Here is a 22,213-nt window from a genome sequence, read left to right on the forward strand (position 1 = left end):
CAGTGTTGAGATGAAAAATATTAAGCCTAAATAACAGCCAGCTTAATAAATAAATAAGTAAATAAATAAATAAAAAATGGCACCATCTCCACCAACTATCAAAATATAGTACGAGAGAGCTCAGATTTTTTATAATTTTGCACATAATAAATTGCCTTGAATTATTAAAAATTTTATAATTTAAATATAATCTGCTGATTTTAAAGTAATTTATAGTTAATCCATCCAAAATAATTAGGTGCACAGTTTCCAGTTCGAATAAATAAAAAAAAAAACAAGAAAATTCCCCAACAAATAAATTAACTATTTTCGCATTTGTGCATATTTCAATAATTACCGTTACGCGCACCGATTTACCGACTTTTTTGTAGTGTTCTACTTATCAGCAGTGTTGTTGTTGTTGTTGCTGCTGCTGCTGCTCCACTAAGTTAAATTATCAAAGTCGATAATCGCACTTTAATGGGCGCTTAAATTAAATGCGATTGCAATTAGTTGTTTGTACTCATTTCGTTCGCTTTTTATTTGCCATATTTTTTTTTACATTTTATAAAAGGGACAAAAAGTTATTAATTACAGTAGCAATCGATAGGCTATCGGCGTAATCCTGACAAAGCAAAAAAAACAAAAGCAGCATTTATTTTCATTATTAAAATTAATAGTAACGTATGGAGTAGAGTATCAATTACAAATGAGTTACCTTAATAATGAATGCACAAAAACAGAAGAAAAAACAAAAACAAAAAAAATTATAATATGTTAATTACAGTGGCACACCATACAAGTGCGTAAATATGTTTGTGTAAGCATTCATAATTATAATTTGCAGGTATGCCAGAGCTACTCTATGGCGGTGTGTGGCTTGAGTGCGCAATTTTTAATTAAACTTTTGATGCGAATATATTTTTTAAATCTCTAATTATATTCCATGCATAAATATTTCATATTCCAACTTATTTAATTTTCCACATTCTTTTTAATTTTTCTTACTTTCTTACTTACTTACTTTCTCAAAAATTCTATTACTTTCAGACTGAAGGTCGACAATAATGGCGGCGCTTGGTGTCCGAAACATATGGTTTCGCGTGGCCTCAAAGAGTATCTGCAAGTGGACTTGTTGCAAGTTCATGTTATCACGGCCATACGCACACAAGGACGCTTTGGCAAGGGTCAGGGTCAAGAGTATACGGAGGCCTATGTGCTGGAGTATTGGCGTCCGGGTTTCGAGAAGTGGCTACGCTGGAAGACCATTCAAGGCAAAGAGGTTGGTAGAAATATGGGCACACAATTTATTTTTTTAGCGCATATGCAAACAAGTGAATATACACTAGTTTACAAATTTCGATTTTTTTTTTTGCGCTGGAAGCCACTATTCATTGCGTAGGTAGAAACGCCCGCTGATATTAGAAATCGAGTAACATCATTTTTATGAACACGTTTTCGAAACACTGGCAATTTACCGTTTTACCAATAACCAAAGAAAAGCAAAAAGAAGCAACAATTCAAATTTCGAAAAAAAATCTTTATTTTTTCCTACTGCATCGTTTGTAAATTAACTAAATTTTTATTAATTAATATGACTTACTATGCCTTTGAAATGTGCAGGGCAATACCTTTCCAACACCTGGCAGGTTATGTCGATCCAGCGATATATGCCATTAAATACGAAAAGACCTGAAAAAATTGGTTTTGCGGGAAATTTGTGGAAAAAATGCGAATCATTGCATTTTTCGCGGCCCCAAATTGCTATAAAAATCACTTTTTCAACCAGGTGAATTTCTTGTGCTAACTAGTGTAAGTGCTTCTGTGCACAAAATGAACATCATATGCGTGTTTAGCAACTAGAATTACCCTAAAATTAAACTTTTTAATATAAGTAAATTTTTTGTGCTAACTAGTGTAAATGATTCTTTGGGACCCAAAATGTCTATAGAAATATTTTTTTTAAATTTTACCCTAAAAATCAACTTTTCGCCAAGGTGAATTTTTCTTGTTAACTAGTGTACATTCTTCTTTGAAGAAATGCATCGTTTTCGTGTTTAAGGACACAAAATTACAATAAAAATAATTGTTTCACGAAGGTTCTTTTTTCGTGCTAACTAGTGTAAGCCCTTCTTTAAAAAGCCAAACACAGTTTTAGTGTTTAGTAATCCATAATGTTCATAGGAACGATTTTTTTTTTTCAAATTTACCCTAAGAGTCATTTTTTCGCCAAGGTTCATTTTTCGTGTTAACTAGTGTAAATGATTCGGTGAAAAAATATTCTTCTGTTTAGTGTTAAGCGACTTGAAATTAACTCAGTTTTTCATCAAGGTTAATTTTTCATGCTAACTAGTGTAAACACTTCTTAAAAAATGCATCCTTTTCGGATTTATGGATCTAAAATGTCCATAGAAATCACTTTTTTGCTTTTACCTCATAAATAAATTTTGTACATAGGTGAACTTTTTTTTTAGCAAGTGTAAACTCTTCTTTAAACACAGGAGAACATTTTCGCTTTTAGCGACTCGAAACTACATTAGTTTTCACCAAGGTTCATTTTCTTGTTAACTAGTGTAAATGCTTCTTTCTATAGAAATCCCTTTCTCACAATTAATTTAAAAATAATTTTTTCACCAAGGTTAATTTTTTGTGTTAACTAGTGTAAACTCTTCTTTAAAGAAGGATATTATTTTCACTTTTAGCGACTCAAAATAAAATCAGTTTTTCACCAAGGTCCATTTTTCGTGTTAACTGGTGTAAATAAAATCTTTAAAAAATGCATCGCTTTCGTGTTTAGGGACACAAAATGTCTATAGATATCTCTTTTTTAATTTTACCCTAAAAATCATTTTTTCACCAAGTTAAATTTTTTGTGTCAACTAGTGTAAACGCTTCTTTCTATAGAAACCACTTTTTCAAAATTACCCCAAACCCCATTTTTTCTCTAAGGCTAATTTTTCGTGTTAACTAATGTAAATTCTTCTTTAAACAAAGGACATAATTTTCGTTTTTAGCGACTCAAAATTAAATCAGTTTTTCGCAAATGTCAATTTTTAATGTTCACTAGTGTAAACGCTTTTTTGAAAAAAGCCATCATTTTCGTGTTCTGCGTCCCAAAATATCCCTTATTTATTTTTTCAACAAAGCTCATTTTTCGTGTAAACCAGTATAATCTGTACATTTAGTTTTTTTAAAAATAATTTTTTTTTGTTAAAATTCTTTTGCAATCCGCAAACGAAAATGTTTAATAATAAACGCTGATTGAGTCCCGCATCTGCTATTACAAGTGCATTAATATATGTTTACATATGTTTATATGTATGAATATTTAGCACTGTTAATATCTATCTATGCGAACGGGCGTCCTAGCCTCATGCATAGTTGCACAGGTCGTCTTTACTGTTCTACAGTCTCCCACGTTTTTGTGGCTCCTCCTACTACATTCATTTTTATCCCAACTCCAGCAAATTTGTTTGTTATTACAACTACAAGCTATATACGTACATACATATATACACACATACAAACATATGTGTGTGCAATATATTTACTCGTGCCTTACCCGCCTTTGTTATTGTTTTAGCTCGAGGCCACGTTATTCAGTGCTGCGACAATCACCCGTATATTCGCCTATATTCACACATTAATCACTTCGATAACAATCACTTGCGAAAACTATCTTTGGCATTTACCCATCCTGCCCGGACTGCGTGGCCTGCTGCCTGGTCCGCCTTTCTTGAATTATTCGCCTTGTGCTGGTGATTTCTTGCTCCGCCCGTAATAACTATTTTTCATATTTTTAGTTTGTTTATTTGACCTTTGCTGCTTTTGCGTGCGTGTGGCACAATTTCGTAGGTGTTGCGGGAAAAAATTATGGGAGCTACACCCAACAAAATAGTAAATGAAAAATAGCCTGAGTCGTTAAAAATAGTTATAAAAGTAAAAAAAGTTTATTTATTTAACTCTTAGTCTTGATTTGGTGTTCATATTACTCTACAGTTATGTTATTTAAAATCGATGGACTCATTTCGGGTTATGTTCAAATGTAGTTTAATATTTACAGATTTTTACAAATCCAGGCAATGCCCATTCCGAATTGTACTATTTTTTATGTTAAAGCTATTTTGCAACAACTTCTTCCTTCCGTACACTTCTCTCAAAGGCATTCAAAACTGTGAGTGACGCTTTCCAAATTCCAATCTCAGAATCCGATGTTTATTTCTAAGAAAGTAACTCTCCTAATTACAGCTTCTTTGATCTCTTTATTCTTCCTTCACAGCATTGCAACGCGGGGTGCGTGAAAGTTTCCTTCATGATGCTCCTCTAAAGCGGTCGATCTTGAGCTTTTGCTTCGTAGTTACGTATTTTCAAATTCATGAGATCGTATTCTACTGCGTTTATCCAGCGGTTCCTTGGTCTGTCTTTAGCTTTCCTGTCATGGCATTATTCACGGCAAAGTTCGCAGGCATACGGGTAACATAACCCAGCCATCTTTTGCGCTGCGTTAACAAAACGCCCTGTTATCTCGTTCTGAGTGAGATCGTTTAGTTCGGAGTTGTACTGGATTGTATAGGTATAAAAACCTTTCTTAAAATTTTTCTTTCCGTACCTCACATCCATACGTTAAGATTGGTCGGATAAGGGTCTTGTACATAGTTAGCTTTGTAGCTTTAGACAAGAGCCGGGACTTGAACAAGGGGGTATAATACGTTTAGTTGGCGGCAATGACGCATTCCCTGACTACAGAAGTTCAATCACCACTACATGCGAAAATAACCCTCAAATATTTAAATGCTGATCTTTGATCCCCTACGCGACATCAAAATGAGTTTAATTTCGACTTAATCTTAGGGAATAAGAGACAGTCGCCGAGGGCGATATCGTGGCTATAGAATATACTTTCACCCTTTTTTCTTGCACTACGAAGGAGGAAAAAGGCGGCACGTTGTATGGTGCACGAAAGTGAGCTCACAGCCTCTCCAAAACGCTAACGTAGAACTGATCAATAGCTGAATGTTCGGCAATTTTGAAAGAAATTATCAGTATTATCTTCAGTTGGGTGTTGGACACCCTTGCTTTCGCTGGCTGTTCCCCATCTCCTTCTAATTACTGCAGTCTTCGATTTCGGATCTAGCGATTACAATCAAATATCTAAGTCTTATCTTTCATCCCAAAGCGGGGCAACAAATTCTAGCACACATTTTCGCAGCTTCATAAGATGTTACTTTCGAAAAGGATGCAAAAAGCACAAAACCGTGGGACGTGATAATAACTTCAAAAGGTGAAAGTGACTAAAGGAAGATCCCAACTTTTCAGGCAAATGACGCAGTCTTGCCATTTCCTGAGTTTTGACTATATTAATTTTCCGGAACTTAATTACCACATCTCGTATAAAATTGCCGTAAAGAAAAATTCTTTCCAAAACCTATCCCTCTTAAATGCTGCTGGTATTGAGATATTCTAAAATACCGAGTTTATTTATGTCCTGTCTTGTTTCCGGTTTATATTTGATTATTTATTCGTGTATGGAAAATAGGGCCTCAACAAATTGTTTCCACTTGTCCCGATTTCGAACTATTATTTGAACTTCACTCCATGTTTTGTTCGTGTTTTCCAGATCCGCCCCAATAATGTTTCTCCAAGTGGTAGATGGGTTCGTTATGTGATAAATTTTCCATTTTTTAAATCTTAAATCCATTCCTGTCTTTAAATATTTTGTTGATAGTGGAGGGAAAAGCTTATTTCGGAGTAGGTTCTTCCAGTTGCACGTAGTCGCTACGCAAAGTCGACTCTTTAACGCTTGATCACAAAATTTTAGACCACCGATTCGCTAAATAATTAGTGAACACCTCTATGCCAAAAGAATGCCGGATAGGCTGAGAACATTCGTCTGCCTTCAGGTTATACTCGTAGATGAGTTCATGAGCAGCCAATTTCTCGCACTTCACAAGAGTTCTGTCTTTCGCAGACTTCAACTTGAGAAAATTTGTGTCGCGACTTCGGTCTCACACGTACAAACAACTGATACAGGGACTCAAAGTTGATGAGCAGGTTTATACTAACGAACTGGGTTTCGGAGCATTTGGAAGATAATGCCCATTTTGGCCCAAAACAATCTTTAGCAACTAGTAGAATTTTTTGACGAAAGGCTACGTTAGCAAGCAAATTTAGGGCATTTGGGATAACTGCAATGTACCTGAAATACTTTTACATTGAGGGCCACTATTTTTACAAAACCAAAAAGCCTTTGTATCTACTGCAGTATTTCGGACGGCTGCATCATTTGTCCGTGTTCATTCGAAAATGAGTTTGATATGGCCATCATCGAGCACTAGAGGTCGATGGTAACCAACTTCCTTTGTCCAAAATTATACTATGTGGACTAGGGACGGCACTAAATGCCACAGAGCATATTCCACGATAGATATTCTTTATGGAATATTTGAGGGTATAGGCATTTCTCGCGGCGGCGATGTGACTTGATCTACACTATTGTGTAATTTGATTTGAGCAGATATTTTTTGGTCAGGTTTTCTGAAGATCTATGACAATAAGCCGCAATCGGTCGATGTACTCTAAGCCAACATAGTCCCGACGATTGTTTAGAAGCAGTCGTATCTATGCTGTAGAGTCATTAAAAACTGGAGTTCTCACAACCGCAGCATGGCGGAACTTTGAAGGATTGTCATCTTGGCTACATAATGACTTACATGGGCCCCACATATAATTTTTGTTATTCCATTTTAACGGCTCGTCTTTAATAAACAATTTTTTAGACCACTAAAACAACAAAAATAAAGATGTAATCGCGCTCGAGCACTTACTAAATCTGAACATTGTATATAAATTATATTTCCTTAATACCATAATACTTCAATTTGTATATACAATTCCTTAAGTAGTATATATTTGTTGTTCTATGTAGAAGAGTGCATTAATATTTTGCTTAATTTCCCCTTTCTTTTATTTCTCTCTTGCAGATACTGCCTGGCAATATCAATACTTACAGTGAAGTGGAGAATGTCTTACAGCCAATCATTTTCGCCTCAAAAGTGCGAATCTATCCATACAGCCAATACGATCGGACTGTCTGCTTGAGAGCCGAGGTAGTCGGCTGCCTTTGGGAAGGTGAGTGAATACTATGCATGCACATGCATTTATAAACTACTACATATACATAGATATGCCTTGCGTGTCTCCGCATACGAAAGGTAATTTCGTTTAGCATAAAAGAACCGAAGAAGGCAGCATCTAACACTACACACACATTTTCTTTACCCAACTAAACAACAAAAAGTTAGTGCTTAGTTAGTACTCTCTTTTCGGTAAACGCACACTGTTTAAAGTCAAATGTGTAAATTTTCATCAATACCAACAAAAACTATGTCACTAGTCAAAACTAGTCAAACATACAAACTACCTCAAACTCTTTCCTCGGTCAATTGTTTGCTTCTTCATTTACCGAAACATATTGGGATTGCGGTTGTGCTGTCAAAAGGTGTGTTAGATTCTTAGGTATTATTTAACAGAGTTTGGGGTCTCGCTCACAACATCAAAAGAAGAATGCGCAGAGAGAAGTGCACAGATCTCCAATTGTGCTAGAATCTTCCGTATTCTTTAACAGAGATCTCCACTTGAAAAATGCAACAGAGTAGTCTGATAATGTGCAGTCTTCCATTAGTGAGTTAAAAATGCTGGAATAACATATCAGATCCTGTTCCACTATCAATTTTTGAACCATTGCATGTATGTGTGTTTAACCCACATGATATGCCCTACAAAACAGTGCTGAACACTTTTGACTAAAATTCCAACACATTTACAAGCATTTTATTGTATATATTTAACATGCGCATTATCAGAATTATCGAATTATATGCTTAATAGGGAAATCAAATATTTCAATCGATATTCTTTTCCCCTCCTCGGTGTGAATTCTATCTCTTTTTTACCAATAGTAATTTCATATAAGTAAAAAATATATCTACTGTACTTTAAACGCCAAGGCAACTCATTTGTATGCTTATAATGTTGCTGCTCTGAAAAAACTTCTACTGTGAAATTTGGCTGTGTCACCATAGCCGAATGAGTAGATGCTTGGCTAAAATTTGAAAATTCGTGAGTTCGAATTTCCGTGGATGAAACACCGAATTGGTGTGTAAAAGTTTTCTAATAAAAACAAAAAAATATAAATTTTATATACATAACGAAAATGAGGAGTTTTTGTCATCAGTCTGATTACTTTTTAACGATTTTAACGAAAATGAGGAGTTTTTGCCATCATTCTGGATTAATTTTAACGACTTTAACGAAAATGAGGAGGTCTTGTCGACAGTCTTGATTAATTTTAACGACTTTACCGATTTAATGTGGCTTCTGTGAGAAAAGTACTAGTCTCAAATTTGGCTGTGTTTGTTGTATAGCCACCATAGCCGAACGAGACGATGCTTGGCTAAAATTTGAAAATTCGTAAGTTCGAATATCCGTGAATGAAACACCGAATAGGTAAGTAAAAGTTTTCTAATGAAAACAAAAAAATATAAATTTTATATATTTCTAAATTTCTAATGATAACGAAAATGTTGTCATCAGTCTGATTACTTTTTACAAAAATGAGGAGTTTGTGCTGATTACTTTTTGATAACAAAAATGAGTAGTATGATTATTAGTGCTGAGAAGTTTGTGATTATCACAATAAGGAGTTTAGATGTCGGCAGTTATTACACTGTAAGAATAAAAATGATTAGTTGCATTGCCTTTAGAGCATAGTAGATATATTTTTCAGTTATAAGAAATTGCTATTGGTAAAAAAGAGATAGAATAACACACCGACAAGGGGAAATTATCAGAACTTTCCTATGGCTAGAACGAAAATGTGTAGTTGGATGAGGATAGTGATGATGATAATATGAGTGCTTATAAATATGTCAGCTGTCTTGTAGGATAGTAATTGTAGAATTTTTCTTTAGATCAATAAATTTTTTTTAGCAACCTCGAACATAATTGCACTCTTAATTTAGCCAGTCATATGCAATTTTCGGGGACTTGAAAAATTTGCGCATTTTATAAAAATTCGCTTAATATATCACTTTTTTCAATGAAAAAAGATGACAACTTCTCTATAAAATTAAAGTTTAATATTATGTTTCCAATACTACACCTTGAAAGCAATAATTATGAGACTTTTAGAAAGATTCTTGGCTTTTGAAGATTTCTGGACCTTTGCACCTTCACTTCATTTAGTAAAAATTGCATACAAATATCATCAAATTTTTTCTATTCTATTCAGCTTGAAAAATTCTTTCAGCTTGAAAATGTAAAATTTTTTAGAGTGAAAACCTTAAATTATTCATATTTCCTTAAATGCTTTTCAACTACAGTTTTCCCATTCACTATTACGATTCATTTATTGATACAAATGCATTTATTTGCCCACTCACACATACATACATACAAATCTCATGATTTCCATAAAAACACATCAACTTGTCGTTCTGCATTTGACTAACAAAATACCTTAAAATTTCACATGCAACCATTCACCTACACCTAAACAGATGTGCTCCTATCCACATGCATTTTGCAGCTGTAAATCTGTCAGTGCATGCAACACTTTTGCAGCACAGAGTCAAGAAAAAATATTTAGCTTTTCAACCTTGTCAAAGCAATCGCATGCAAATGCAACATTTTGCTGTCAATCCACATCTGTTGTAAATGGCAAATGGCGACAGGGGAACCCAGAGGAGTCGCACTGGTGACTATGAATCGTTTTTGATGTGTCACACATTTGATGTCAAAGAGTGAAATATTGATTAGCGTTTTAAGTGTACGAATATTGTTTGTATGCGTTTGAATAGCTAAGCAAGCACGCACATCCACACACACATGCATATTGTCATAGAAATATATAGAGAATTGAAGTGTCAAGATTGTACAGCATTGAAGCTCGTTGCGCTCTTCTGTACTGCTCCTCTTTTTGGTGTTAACAGTTTTCGAATAAATAAACAAACATCAAATGTTTCACTCGAAATGGATAGTGACAGAAAGAAAAAATGTGTTATGTTAGGAGATCGCTTTTCATTTCGCTACACTTAGTTAGTTCATGTATCAGATGTGAATCGTTGGCAGCCATAGGCGGCGCTACAGACTCCGATGAGTATTGGAACTGAAGATTTTTTACTGCAATGCAATGCCACTCAAAGCAGTCGAATTACTAGAGGGGTTCGCATGCATCTGACTGGTTTTCATGATTTTGGTGAGGTCAGTATTGATGTGACAACCAATAATTAGAGGTGAATTCAATCAAAACTTCACATCCTACTCTCCAGTCAGACGTAACTAGAACTCTTACAGTCAACCAAATTGCAGCTATAGACTACAAAGGCTGGCGTGCCTAAGCATAACAGGGGCTATGAGAACTACCCCAACTGCTGGGATGGAAGCGCTTTTAAATCTAACACGGCTACACTTAGTAATACAAAACGAAGCTGCTACGCAAGCGCTCTCCTCTCATACGAAAGAAAAATTTAAACCAGGTGATCTGACTGGACACCTCTATAAACAAGGTTGAACGTGCGGTATTCATGATCCAGGCGAATGACCACACGGAACTCGTACTCAATTTTACTAAAAGATGCAAGGTTATTTTTCCGTCTAGGGAAGAGTGGAACACTAAACCAACATGGCTAAATGATGACTCTCAGAAATGGTATAGAGATGGATCCAAAACGCTCTGGGAGGTAGGAGTAGGAAAAGTGGCACACAAAATCCTAACACTAAGTACAGATACCACGATTTTCCATGCGGAGCTCTTCGCCATAATGGAAACAGTAGAAATCGTATCCAAAGGGGGGTTCGGTTAAAATACCTTCGGACAGTCAATCAGTCTTCGAAATCTTAAATAGCTTTACGTTTTATTCAAAAATTCTTAGAGAGGGTAACAATGTGCTCAACAAACTGACCACTCTTAATTAGGTTTCCCTCATCTGGGTACCGCGACATGAGGGACGCGAAATAAACAGACAAAAAGACAGATTTTTATGGCAAAAAAGAGGAGAGAGAGCCTTTAATAAAAACAACCGCAGACAGAAAACCTAAAAATGGGTCCAAAAAGCACAAACGGCTTTGATCACTCTAAAAAGTTTCGGAACTTTAATGCTAACAGAGTAAAAGCTTTTCGCGAGGAGACTTCGTTTGTCTGAAGTCATAAGTAAGTGGCCTTAACTATGCGAGGAGCTGAGTTTGTCTTTCAAAGATAGTCGAGTTCGAGGTTCATGAAAATGAATACCAGACGACTCCTGCCTAAGGCAGTGTAGGATATATCATCAACTTTATTGTTACTATGGAAATTTGGAAATTTGTTAATACATCAGAGTTATCTTCTTATTCTTCTTTTTAGCATCACAGCTCTTGGTAAACCATTGCTTCATTCAGAACCTTGTGCCATGTGTCTCTATCTAAGACCACCGCCGCACGTTTGTCGATCTGGTCTTTTCTACCTCGTTCACGCGGTGTAGCTGGACAATGTAGATCTCCTTGTTTTCCGTGGCATTCTTTTCGAACATTTCCCAAACCTACAAAACACATATCATCATCTTATTTGGATGAATATCATGCTTGACTGTCGGCTTTGGCGCATCTTCTGGAGCCACCCACTTATTTCTTGTCTTCATATTCCAGTAAGGGCCCATTTCTCATCTCGCCTGACGACTCGGTACAAAAAGCGCTGTTTATGACCACGTGTTACTCGATGGTGGGCGAGATGCTGAGAAGCAATTTGAAGGCGATTTTCTTTTCGAGGTACCCAGGCTCCCAATTTTTCGGTAAATCCGGTAAATCCCATTGAATGAAGGTGATTGAGAATCGTTTTATGATCGCAGCTCATTTTTTTCCGCCAACTCACGAGTGGCTTGGTGACTGTTCTCTTTCAAAAATGATTTGAGACGCTCTTTATCAAATTCAGAGGGCGTTCTGCTGCGGAAGGATTCGAAAGTATTTGTTTTGCAGAATTGATTGGAAATTACTTCACGGATTTTTACCTACGTAAGATTTAAAAGGTGTAAAATTAATAAATCTCCCGGAACCTTACTAAGCTACCTCCGTACTAGCTTACTATTTGGCCATACCTATCCACGTTGGTTAGATTAGCTTAATTTTTTCGGCTCACTTAAGAAAGAGAGTTTATCCGCTGGTGAAAGCGTCCTCTTTTGGTTCCCAAAAAAGAATTCTGGACTCTCATTCTCATATTTTCTTAAAACATTCCGATTTTTTGCGAATCTAATTAGACTTTTCGACAAGGCTATACCTCAAATCTTCAAGTCTCAAAGAAATAGCCAACTGGAGCCTGAATCCCATTTTTCGAAATGCGAGATATTCGCACAGAAGCGTTCCATCCACCTTGTCTCTTTCTCAATTCTATCTACATCATCATCATCGTCATCATTTGCACTACAGTCTTGTGCAGACCATTGCTTCCACTTTTTTTTCGCAGTCCTTAATTCGTTGTTTGGGTCGGTATCTTTTGATGGAGTTGTTGTAGATTCACGATAAAGAATACTGGTATAAACTTGCCAGTCTTAGGACCAGTCTCCTCTGGGAGAGCCAGATCACCCACTTCTTTTGATCCATTTCCTTTTACTGGAATTTCCTTCTTTGTGAGGTACGCAGTCTTTGGTTGGGAAAAACAGTTTCACTGCTAATGGGATTCAAATGAGATGATTGGCAGTAAGAGGTGAGATACATCAGGTGCCCATATAAGTATTCAAGTTGCACATTACTGCCCTTTGTGAAACACTCATAATTTCTACAGCTCCTACAGAAATCGCTATGCAGGATTTCTAACCCGTCGGTAATACGTCCAATAGTCATGTCTCTCGTTAGTATTTTCGTCAACACGGTACATTAATTTCGAGATCTTAATTAATTTCATAGGGTGTTGGTCAAAGTGAGGGCGATATACTGCAGGTATCCAGTATTATCTGCTGTTAGTAACTGCTCTAATAATGTCCTCGTCTTGGGAAGACAAGAAACCCAACGGGGCTTGTGGGATTAGCCGATATCTCCAAGTTCTGTCCTTCGTTAGTGCAGTAGTCTAGTTCCTTTTCCTGAAAAATTACAAGTTTTAAGACTCCGCTTGGCGCTGTACTGTTGAAGAGACTGTGGGACTTTATAATAAATTTCGAGTTAGTTTTTACCAATTTAAGAGCGAAGCCAGAGGTCACCGCCTGACTATTTACAAAGCAGATAGGTGGTGAAAAAATGAGGTCCATCCTGCTTTCCAGCTTTGTCGCCATGTCTCGAATTCAAAAATATCTGAAAATAAGAGCTCTAAAAAAAATAAAAAAAAAAGGTCACCGTAGCGGAATTATTTGGTGCTGGACTACCTTTCGGAAAAGCACAGGTTCGAAACCCCGGGCAGGAAACACCAATTGGTAGAACAAGTTTTTTTCTAATGGCGCTCGCTCCTCGACAGGTAATGACAAACCTCCGAGTGTATTTCTGCCATGCAAGAGGTTCGCATAAGAAACCATCTGCCGTTCGAAGGGGGCGTAAATCAGTAAGCCCTCCATTTGTGGAAAGACATCAAGACGCACACCATAAATGCCAGAAGTAGCTCACTTAAACACTTAAAAGGTGTAAGCGTCAAAAATATTCAAATAACAAATTTGAATTTGAAAAATTTTATATGTATGTCAACCCTTTCTATTAGAGTTTTCTCTATCCGAAATTTCTTTCGGTTAAAAGTTTCTAAGCCAAACTAAATTTACAGTGAAACTTGTTTACAGTCGAAACATTTTGAAAAGAAAATTATTTTTTTAAATAAATAACTTCTATACGGTAATATTTTTATTCGAACCTTCCACAGATGGCATCGTTTCGTATAGCATACCCAAAGGCGTTCAACGTGGCATGGAAATTGATTTATCAGATAAAACCTATGATGGCCACGAAGAAGGCGATCGTTACATCGATGGACTGGGACAACTAGTTGACGGCCAAAAGGGCAAGGATAACTTTCGTACGGATATACATGGATTTGGAAAAGGTGAGTTTAATGAAGAGTTCTGATATTCGAAATGTTTAAAGAAAATATAAATATTTCGAAATGCAAAGTGAATGATGTCGAAGCATCATAAAATTATAATTTTATCTTTTGGGAAGGATTGATTTAATAATTTGGAAAGCAGGTTATTTTTCTTAAAAACGTTAACTATTTGGAATGAAGATAATTTTTTTATTTATTTCACTATGCAACAAAATAAAAAAAAAATTCAAACCCGAACTGCCACTTTTTGGTATTTATTATTTAGTTCGATCCCCAAAGCGCGAAAATGACACAAAAAGTTTATTTGCGAAGGTAACACTTTTTCTTTAGAATTTTTGAAATAATTTTTCTTTCATTAAATTTTTTTTAGTTTTAAATATATTTTTTTTATTAAATTTTTTTTTATTGTAGTTTGAGTTTAATTAAAAAAATTTTTTTTTTTTTTTAATTTTCTATATATAGTTTTTTCATTAAATTTTTTTTTTTATTTTAGTTTAATTTTAAAAAGGTACATAACTTAACAGGTTTTTCTATATTTTACAACCCGTTGAACGGATAAAGTTGACTTACATATATGTCACTCGACAAGAAAAATAATAGTCTTCCATTCATTTATTCAAAACTCTTTCCTTAAAGCAGTACTTAAAGGGCAATCGGCTAAAATTTGGTGAATTAAAATTTTCCCCATAAAACTTAATTTGTTTGCTAAATTAATTTTCTTTTGTAAAATTTTTTAATATATTTTTTTGTTCTTTAAGATTCAAAAAATTAATTGCAAGCAGTAAAATATAAATTGTTTAATTAAAAAAAATATATTTTAATTAGAATAAAAAAATTTTACAAAAAAAAAATTTAAATAAAAAAAATTGGAAGCAAAAGAAATATAGAACAAAAACATTTTAAACTAAAAAAAAATTTGTTTGGAAATTTTTTAAATTATTCTTTGTTTCTAAAAAACGTGTTAAAATAAATACTTAAAATATTGAAGATGACTAAGTACAACAGTTCTATCTAAGTAATGGTAAATAAAAAATCCATAGGCGTCGGGTAGAAACATAAAAAAGTGCAACGTCAGTTTTTATACTGTGGTCATCATCAGCATCAATGCCTTTTGTACCGAGTGCCTCAGTTGTAGAACTTTTTTCATATACACACAAATTCTGCGCCTCCGAATCCGACGTGAATACTGCCGCTGCAGGTGGATTTTTCACATTTCTGTGGGTACCATTTGGGGACTGTAGTCCTCGCTAAGTTCATGTTTTTACATCCATAACTCGAAACACGTGAAGTACATCTATAAGTTACAAGCCTAAAGAAGATCTGGTGAGCTCCACGGGTAAGGTAACTATATACTCAATAGCGTCAGGTTGCTTCTTACCTGAAGGGCAGAAGCCTTTTGCAGAAGCTCGCTCCGAGACAGAGGCAGTAAGCTTCGAGAAGCCTTTCAATTGTATATATAGTGTATCAAAGAGTCCTTCCGAAGCTTCTACTCTCGTTAGCCCTGGCCACTGCTCCCACGAAGATTGGATACTACGTCTTCAACTAAGGTCGCTTATCGCTTATCAGGGTGTACCACGAAAAGGTGAGAGTAGGAATTGAGGTTAAAGAGATCTTTGCTTTCTCAAATTTCTAAAACCCGCTTGCATCCCTTTTACTGTGGTGCTTATTTAAAAAAACGAAAAAAAATTCAAATTTTTCCAAATTTTTTTTTTAATTTTCAAATTTTTTTTTAAGATTTAAAAAAAAAAGTTTTTCATATATATATTTTAAGTTTTATGCATATACATTTTTTTAATTAATTAATTTTGTTTAATTTTTAAAATTTTTTATTTCATTTTTTTAGAGTTTTTTTAATGTAACAATTTTGCTATTAAACTTAATTTGTTTGCCACAATAAATATGTAAAAAACCGAAGATGACTCAATACAACTCTTCTAAAAATTCATAGACATCGGATAGAAATATAAAATATTGCTATGTGCTTGTTTAAAAACACGAAAAAAATTAAATTTTTAATTTTAATATTGTTTTACTTTTCGAGGTTTCGTAATTCACCTATATAAAGAATTAATAAGAGCGTTTCGGGATGAAAAATCTGTAGCCCAGTGTTTGTTGTCTTAGCAAACCAGAAAAGAGAAAGTGAAGCAACATTTTTATATTGTTTAGTCAAACAAATGTTTTAATTATTTTGTTCTCTTTATTTCCAAATACCGTGCGGCAGTAGAAGTTGTTCAGGAAAAACTTGAGTTGCACGTACAAGTATGGATTTTATAATGCTGCATACCCAGTATTTCCAATGAAATTCTTTCAAAGTCTTTAAAATGTCAAAGGACTAAATTAAAAAAAAAAATTCAAAAGCTTATCAATATAAGTGATATGGTAAAGGAAGTATATCTAGCTTTAAAAAAAACATTTTGCTTGCTTTTCTACAGGACTAATATAGTCATTTGTAAAATGTGTCCTTAAATATCCTTGAAATTTATATTTATTGAAATGATATATTAAAAGAATATATACTAAAGGTACAGAGATGTAGTAATACTTATAAAATATCTATAGTTTCACGTGCATATACAATTCTTCCTGGATAAAAAAAATTTAGTTTTTGTCGCACGGTGTAGTCAGTGGATAATAAATAATGAAGTAACTAATTAATAAAAATTCAAAAAATGTAAAAAGTAACTGGCATCAGTCATTTGCATATTAAGAAATTTAATTTGCATATTCACAGGCTTTGAATGGATTGGCTGGCGCAATGACACCCCAAACCTACTGGGGCATCCGGTGGAGATTACTTTTGAGTTTGAAGGTATACGAAATTTCAGTGCTGTCATATTGCATACGAACAATATGTTCTCCAAGGACGTGCAGGTGAGTTACATAAGGATTTATTAATTGAAATAATATATATACAGAATGAAGGGGTTTTCCAGCTACAGTTTGTTATAAATTATATAGTTATATATATTTTTTTATGTGTTTTTTTTTTATGTTTTTTTTGGTGTGGCCTGTTTTATTATTATTATAGCTGTAATAATTTGAAGACGACCCGCTTGACGGATGTGGCGTAAAAATTAAGAATTTAATAAAATGTTTTTTATTGCGCTCCACAACCTTGCAAAACCATGACACAAACCAAATTGCTGAGTCTTTCCCGATTTCGCTAAATATGGATATTTTCAGCTTTTATGCCTGCCTAGCATAGTCCGATCTGCAAGAATTATTTATCTATTTATCTGAAAATTTCGATCGACTAACTGGCCATAAAAACTGTACCATAAGTTTACTTAAAACAATAAGTCCAGGAAGAATTTCGCTTATCCTATAAAATCCAACAGGATATTGGATTGTCGTGAATGCACTTGCTTTTCCTTGGATCGTTCTTAACTGAGGTGGTATCCCGTATTTTCGAAATGGCATCGCAATCGAAGAGCAGGTGACTTTTTTCCTCTAAGGACGAAACGAAGATGGAACGACTCAAAATGCTCGAATATAATCTGATACGATTTACCTGATACAATCGTAATATCAATACTTTTATTTCCATATACCCAGTATCGCTTTTATAGCTATTATGCCCTTCCTTGCGATACTGAATAAAATTCTGTCTCGTATTTATTCGTACTATAGGGTTTTCCAAACAGAATTTTGATTTTGATATTCAAAGAAAAATACTATTTTTTAATATAAATGATTGGGTGTTCATTTCATTATAAAGAGGAAAGTATGCCGTTAATAGTGGAAAATAACATCAGACAAATGACCACCACGACCACGCTTACAGGACAATATCCTTTTCATGAAATTTTCCATAACCGAATTGCAAAGTGGCTGCCCTATGTCCTCGATAGCCTCACGAATTCAATCTTTGAGGTCTTGAATCGACCCTGGGCAGTTGGCGTATACTTTCTCTTTCACGTGGCCCCAAAGAAAAAAGTCACAAGGTGTTAAATCACAAGATCTCGGTGGCCAATTGTGATCACCTCTTCGAGAGATAACACGGTCCGGAAACTTTTCCCGTAAAAGATCAATGGTTTCGTTGCTTGTGTGGCACGTAGCGCCGTCTTGTTGAAAATAAACGTTGTCCAGATCAATAGCATCCAATTCCGGCCATAAAAAATCGTTAATCATCTCTCGATAGCGCAATCCATTCACAAATAACACCTGTTATTGGAAAACCCTTTATCTTTGCCTGAACTTCCGATACCTATACCAATGCTTGCTCGTGCTACATAATGTAAAATTGGTATGGATATCTTTATTGACATGTATCAACAGGCTAGGAAGTATTTGGCATCCTCGACAAAACCTGTTCCTTGATTAACAGAGCTTGGATTTACACTACTACCAATTTATTCCTCTAAGGTATGTTTCAGTTACTGAGTGAGATCTGTACCTTTGACGATGCTTGGAATGGGTATTTCGGTTAATAAGACGAATTAGTTCATTTGTTTGTGCCTTTGTTGAATTTGTAGTGCTTTGTCCGCCTCTGGGGGGTGGAGTTCCATCAATTGCGATTTATAGACGATTTGCTGAAATTAAGACTGATGGCAGTCCTAAACATTTTTTTTTTTTTGAAGACGTACTTTTAAATTGGGATAGGTGCTTCGACTAAGCACTTTATATGAAAACCACCGCACAAAAGATAATGTGAAAGACTTTTGAGATTGGGTGAATATTAGGCCAGGTCGATTTGTAGGGAGGCAAAAAAATTGCCCATTGCTCTGTGAAAATCATATTCTAGGGATCAAAATAAGAAACTTTGCCGAAGGAACCATACCTCTAAAACGAATTCTGATGTCCCCCAAGTTGGGTCGAACTTTTTAGTTTCTTTTCTATAACTCACTTAAATTAATTTTTTCGTTTACATATGTTCTGACTAAATAAATTTCTTAAGAGAAAAAATAAATATTATTATAAATAGATAATAAATATTATTATAAATAAATAAAAATAAAGAAAAAACATAGCCATTTAGCTGATTTTTTCATGTAAAGGCCAAAAATGGTGATATTTTGAAATTGGGGGTCACCAGAATTCGTTTTAGAGGTATGGTTCCTTCGGCAAAGTTTCTTATTTTGATCCCTAGAATACGATTTTCACAGAGCAATGAGCGATTCTTAAATCGACCCGCCCTAGTGAATATGCTTTTTGTGCGTGAGTATACTTTTCATTTCTCGTAGCTCACGCTAACCGTGAGCTAGATATTTTTTTGTGCGGCTGGTTGATGATGAACTTCACCTAAGCGCGACGACTGCAGAATAAATTTAAAAGCTTTGTAAATGTAGTTGCCTATCACTTTTCTGTGGCAACACTTTCCGGGGATACGAAGAAAAAAAGTAAAATTTTAAGATCAAAATAACTTTGGCTTAGTAGGACCTTCTCTTTTTTTTTAATAGGGATAATCTTCGGCAGCCAATGGCAAACCTTCGAGCGCATCTCTGCCATGAAAAAAGTCCTCATAAAAACCATTTGCAGTTCGGAGTCGTATTAAAACTGTAAGTCACTTCATTTGTGGAAAAACATCAAAACGACACAAATTATTTATTTTTTTTATCTAGGACCTTTGATGTTTGGGATTTTCTGTTTTTCAGTTATTCAATGAAATTTATTTTCAACAGAAACATGAAATAGTCACAGAAAACCTCCTAAAATATCTGTTTTTCATTTTGTTCAATAGAAATAAAGTACCTATATCTCTCACTGAAAGGCAAAAATACTCTGTAGCCATGATTCAATTATGAGAGGTTTGCTCACTAGTGACATTCGATTTTTGACACTCCCTTACCAAAGGTTGTATTTGAGAAGGTGAATAATGTGAAAAATATTACATCATTTTTGGTAAAAATGGTAGCAAAAAAGTATTTTCTTACTTAAATGGAAAAAAACTGCAAGTTGTTAGCGGAAATTGCCAAGTATAATATTAAAACAAGAAATTATTTCACATAAACCAAGATTTTATTTTTTGAATTAATTTTTAAATTTAAAACAGATCGCGGAGTTGCGAAGTTTCGCCAATATGAAACTATTTTGTTAAAAATAAATAAATAATTGGCACGTATAATTATGTTAGGTGTTTGGCCGAGATCCTTCTCCTATTTGTAGCGCGTGTTCCACAAATGGAAGAACCTTTGGTTTTAAGCCAATTCCGGCAGATGGTTTTTTTATGAGAAGCTTTTTCATGCTGGTACTGTGCTTTGCTAAGCATCCTCTGGACACTTCATCCATCCATGGGAAGGTGGGCTCATTGGAAACAAGTTCCGTCAATCGCAACTTTTTTATAATGAGGTCTGAAATGTTATCGGTCGCGACAGGACTATCCAATTATTCTCCCTGTCGTACCTCTTTGGGAAATGCTAGCTCTTTGCAAAACATGAATTCCGTCAAAATCATCACATCATAAGAAATAAGTTTTGTAAGTTCTCCACTCATCGATCTCGGATTGCGTCAATTACTGTATTATGTTCTGACTTAAGCGTTATGTATATATTTCATGTCATGCTACCATGGTCCTGAACATACCGATGAAAACTCTTAAGCGAGTTGTTGCTCGTAAGCAGACCATTTTGAAAATGAAATGTTTTTTCTACAAATTTTAATTTTCTTCCACTTTTACTCAAAATTTTTAGAGCTCGCAACCCAGTGTCTTGCTAAGGGAGCCGATTTGTTAAGAGGGAAGGAGAAAACTGCTTACTGAGCAAACTTTTTATCATTGAATTATGCTCTGTAGCAAGCTTTTGGTTCAGACAAATATTTGTATAAATTGTTTTTTTTTTTGTTTTTTTTTTTTTTGATCGGAAAATAAAAAATCAAGAAAAATATTAGCGCTTCTTTTTATTAATTTTAAACAATTTTTCTATTTTGAGACGTTTTCAGTGAGCCCATAAAATGTAGTCAGTTTAATATTTTTTTTTTTTTTTTCATTTCATTAAAGCATTCTGTATCTTTTTTTGCTATTTTTCAAAGGAAATTAAAAGACGAGATAAAACATTTTATACCAGTTCAAAGAAGAGTGCATTTTTCCCATCTAAAAATTAAAAAAATTAATGGTGATTTTGTAAGCGTTAGTGGATAGGCTAAATGTTAAATTGAAAAAAAAAATTAAATAAACAAAATTATAGGAGTCTCATTCTATTGACAATAGCAGAAATTTGGGGTGTAACATCAGGCAAGAAAAAAAAAATTATTTTGGGTCATTCAAATGCCACAGAGGGATCTTATTTGTATCCCTACGGTTACCGGCTCTACTGAAATCCTTCATGTAGAGCGTAAGAGAAATTATTTGAAACTGAGATGTGAGCTCTTATTTCATCGAAATCTGAGGTGCATCTAAATTATCCCCTTTTTTTTAATAAAATCCTGACTGCATAATGTCAAGCACTTCAAGGCGATATTGATGACTACTCTATGTCCTTTGTTGTTGCATACTTAGTCGCCAAGCCAGGCCATAAAAGAGAACAGCAAAAAGGCAATAATGCAAAAACGCTTGCAAAAGAAGGACGCATTCCTCCCAGTTTAATTATGTAAATATATAGCTGTGCATGTATGTGTATACACATATGTATGCACATGCACATACATACTCATCTACATATGCACATAAGCAGTTCAGACATCAAAGTATGGCCTCTCTTGTCAGCATATAATAAGCGGCGAGAATTTGTTTTTTTCTTTTTTCTTTCTACTTTGTAACTGCTTTATTTGGTTGAGCGCGACCTAAATTCCATAAATAATCATATAGGTATGTATTGTGCTATTGCTTATCCATCGAGATATCAAAGCAATTATTTGCTTTTTTCTGTACTTTTCCCACATTTTTTATTTTATTTACACGAGTTTGTATGTATACAGATATCATTTATGTATGTCATAGGTACATTTTGATTAGCCCCTTCAAAGGCTTTAATTTGCCTCACAAAAGTCACAAATACAAATTAACCCCACAATCACTCACAAATATATATATGTCAGTATAGATAGCTAAACACATACCTGCCTTTATATTTACGAAAATATATATTCTTTCCTCTATTTCGTGCTACATAGCGCTGGCTATACCTTTATCACAGCACACACACATTTGTGTGTGTATTTCGGCAGTCTCATTTCAATAATTAGCGCTTTGCTCTAGCAACCCCTTTTGCACTCTTCACATTCCACTGATTGATTTGTAACCAATAAAAAGCCTGC

The 22,213-nt window shown here is 34.6% G+C and overlaps 1 protein-coding gene across 1 annotated transcript in view; it reads left to right on the forward strand.

Annotated features, from left to right (window-relative positions):
* Positions 1-753: 753 nt before the first annotated feature.
* Positions 754-22,213, forward strand: part of LOC129248690 (discoidin domain-containing receptor 2) — a 134,950-nt gene continuing 113,490 nt past the window's right edge. The window contains exons 1-6 of the mRNA XM_054888319.1: positions 754-781; positions 827-863; positions 1,030-1,261; positions 6,960-7,107; positions 13,844-14,023; positions 16,755-16,894. Of these exons, the coding sequence (XP_054744294.1) occupies positions 754-781; positions 827-863; positions 1,030-1,261; positions 6,960-7,107; positions 13,844-14,023; positions 16,755-16,894 (765 nt within the window). The remainder of the gene's footprint in view (positions 782-826; positions 864-1,029; positions 1,262-6,959; positions 7,108-13,843; positions 14,024-16,754; positions 16,895-22,213) is intronic.

Source organism: Anastrepha obliqua, chromosome 5, assembly GCF_027943255.1.
Source record: "Anastrepha obliqua isolate idAnaObli1 chromosome 5, idAnaObli1_1.0, whole genome shotgun sequence".
Classification (NCBI taxonomy): Eukaryota; Metazoa; Arthropoda; class Insecta; order Diptera; family Tephritidae; genus Anastrepha; species Anastrepha obliqua.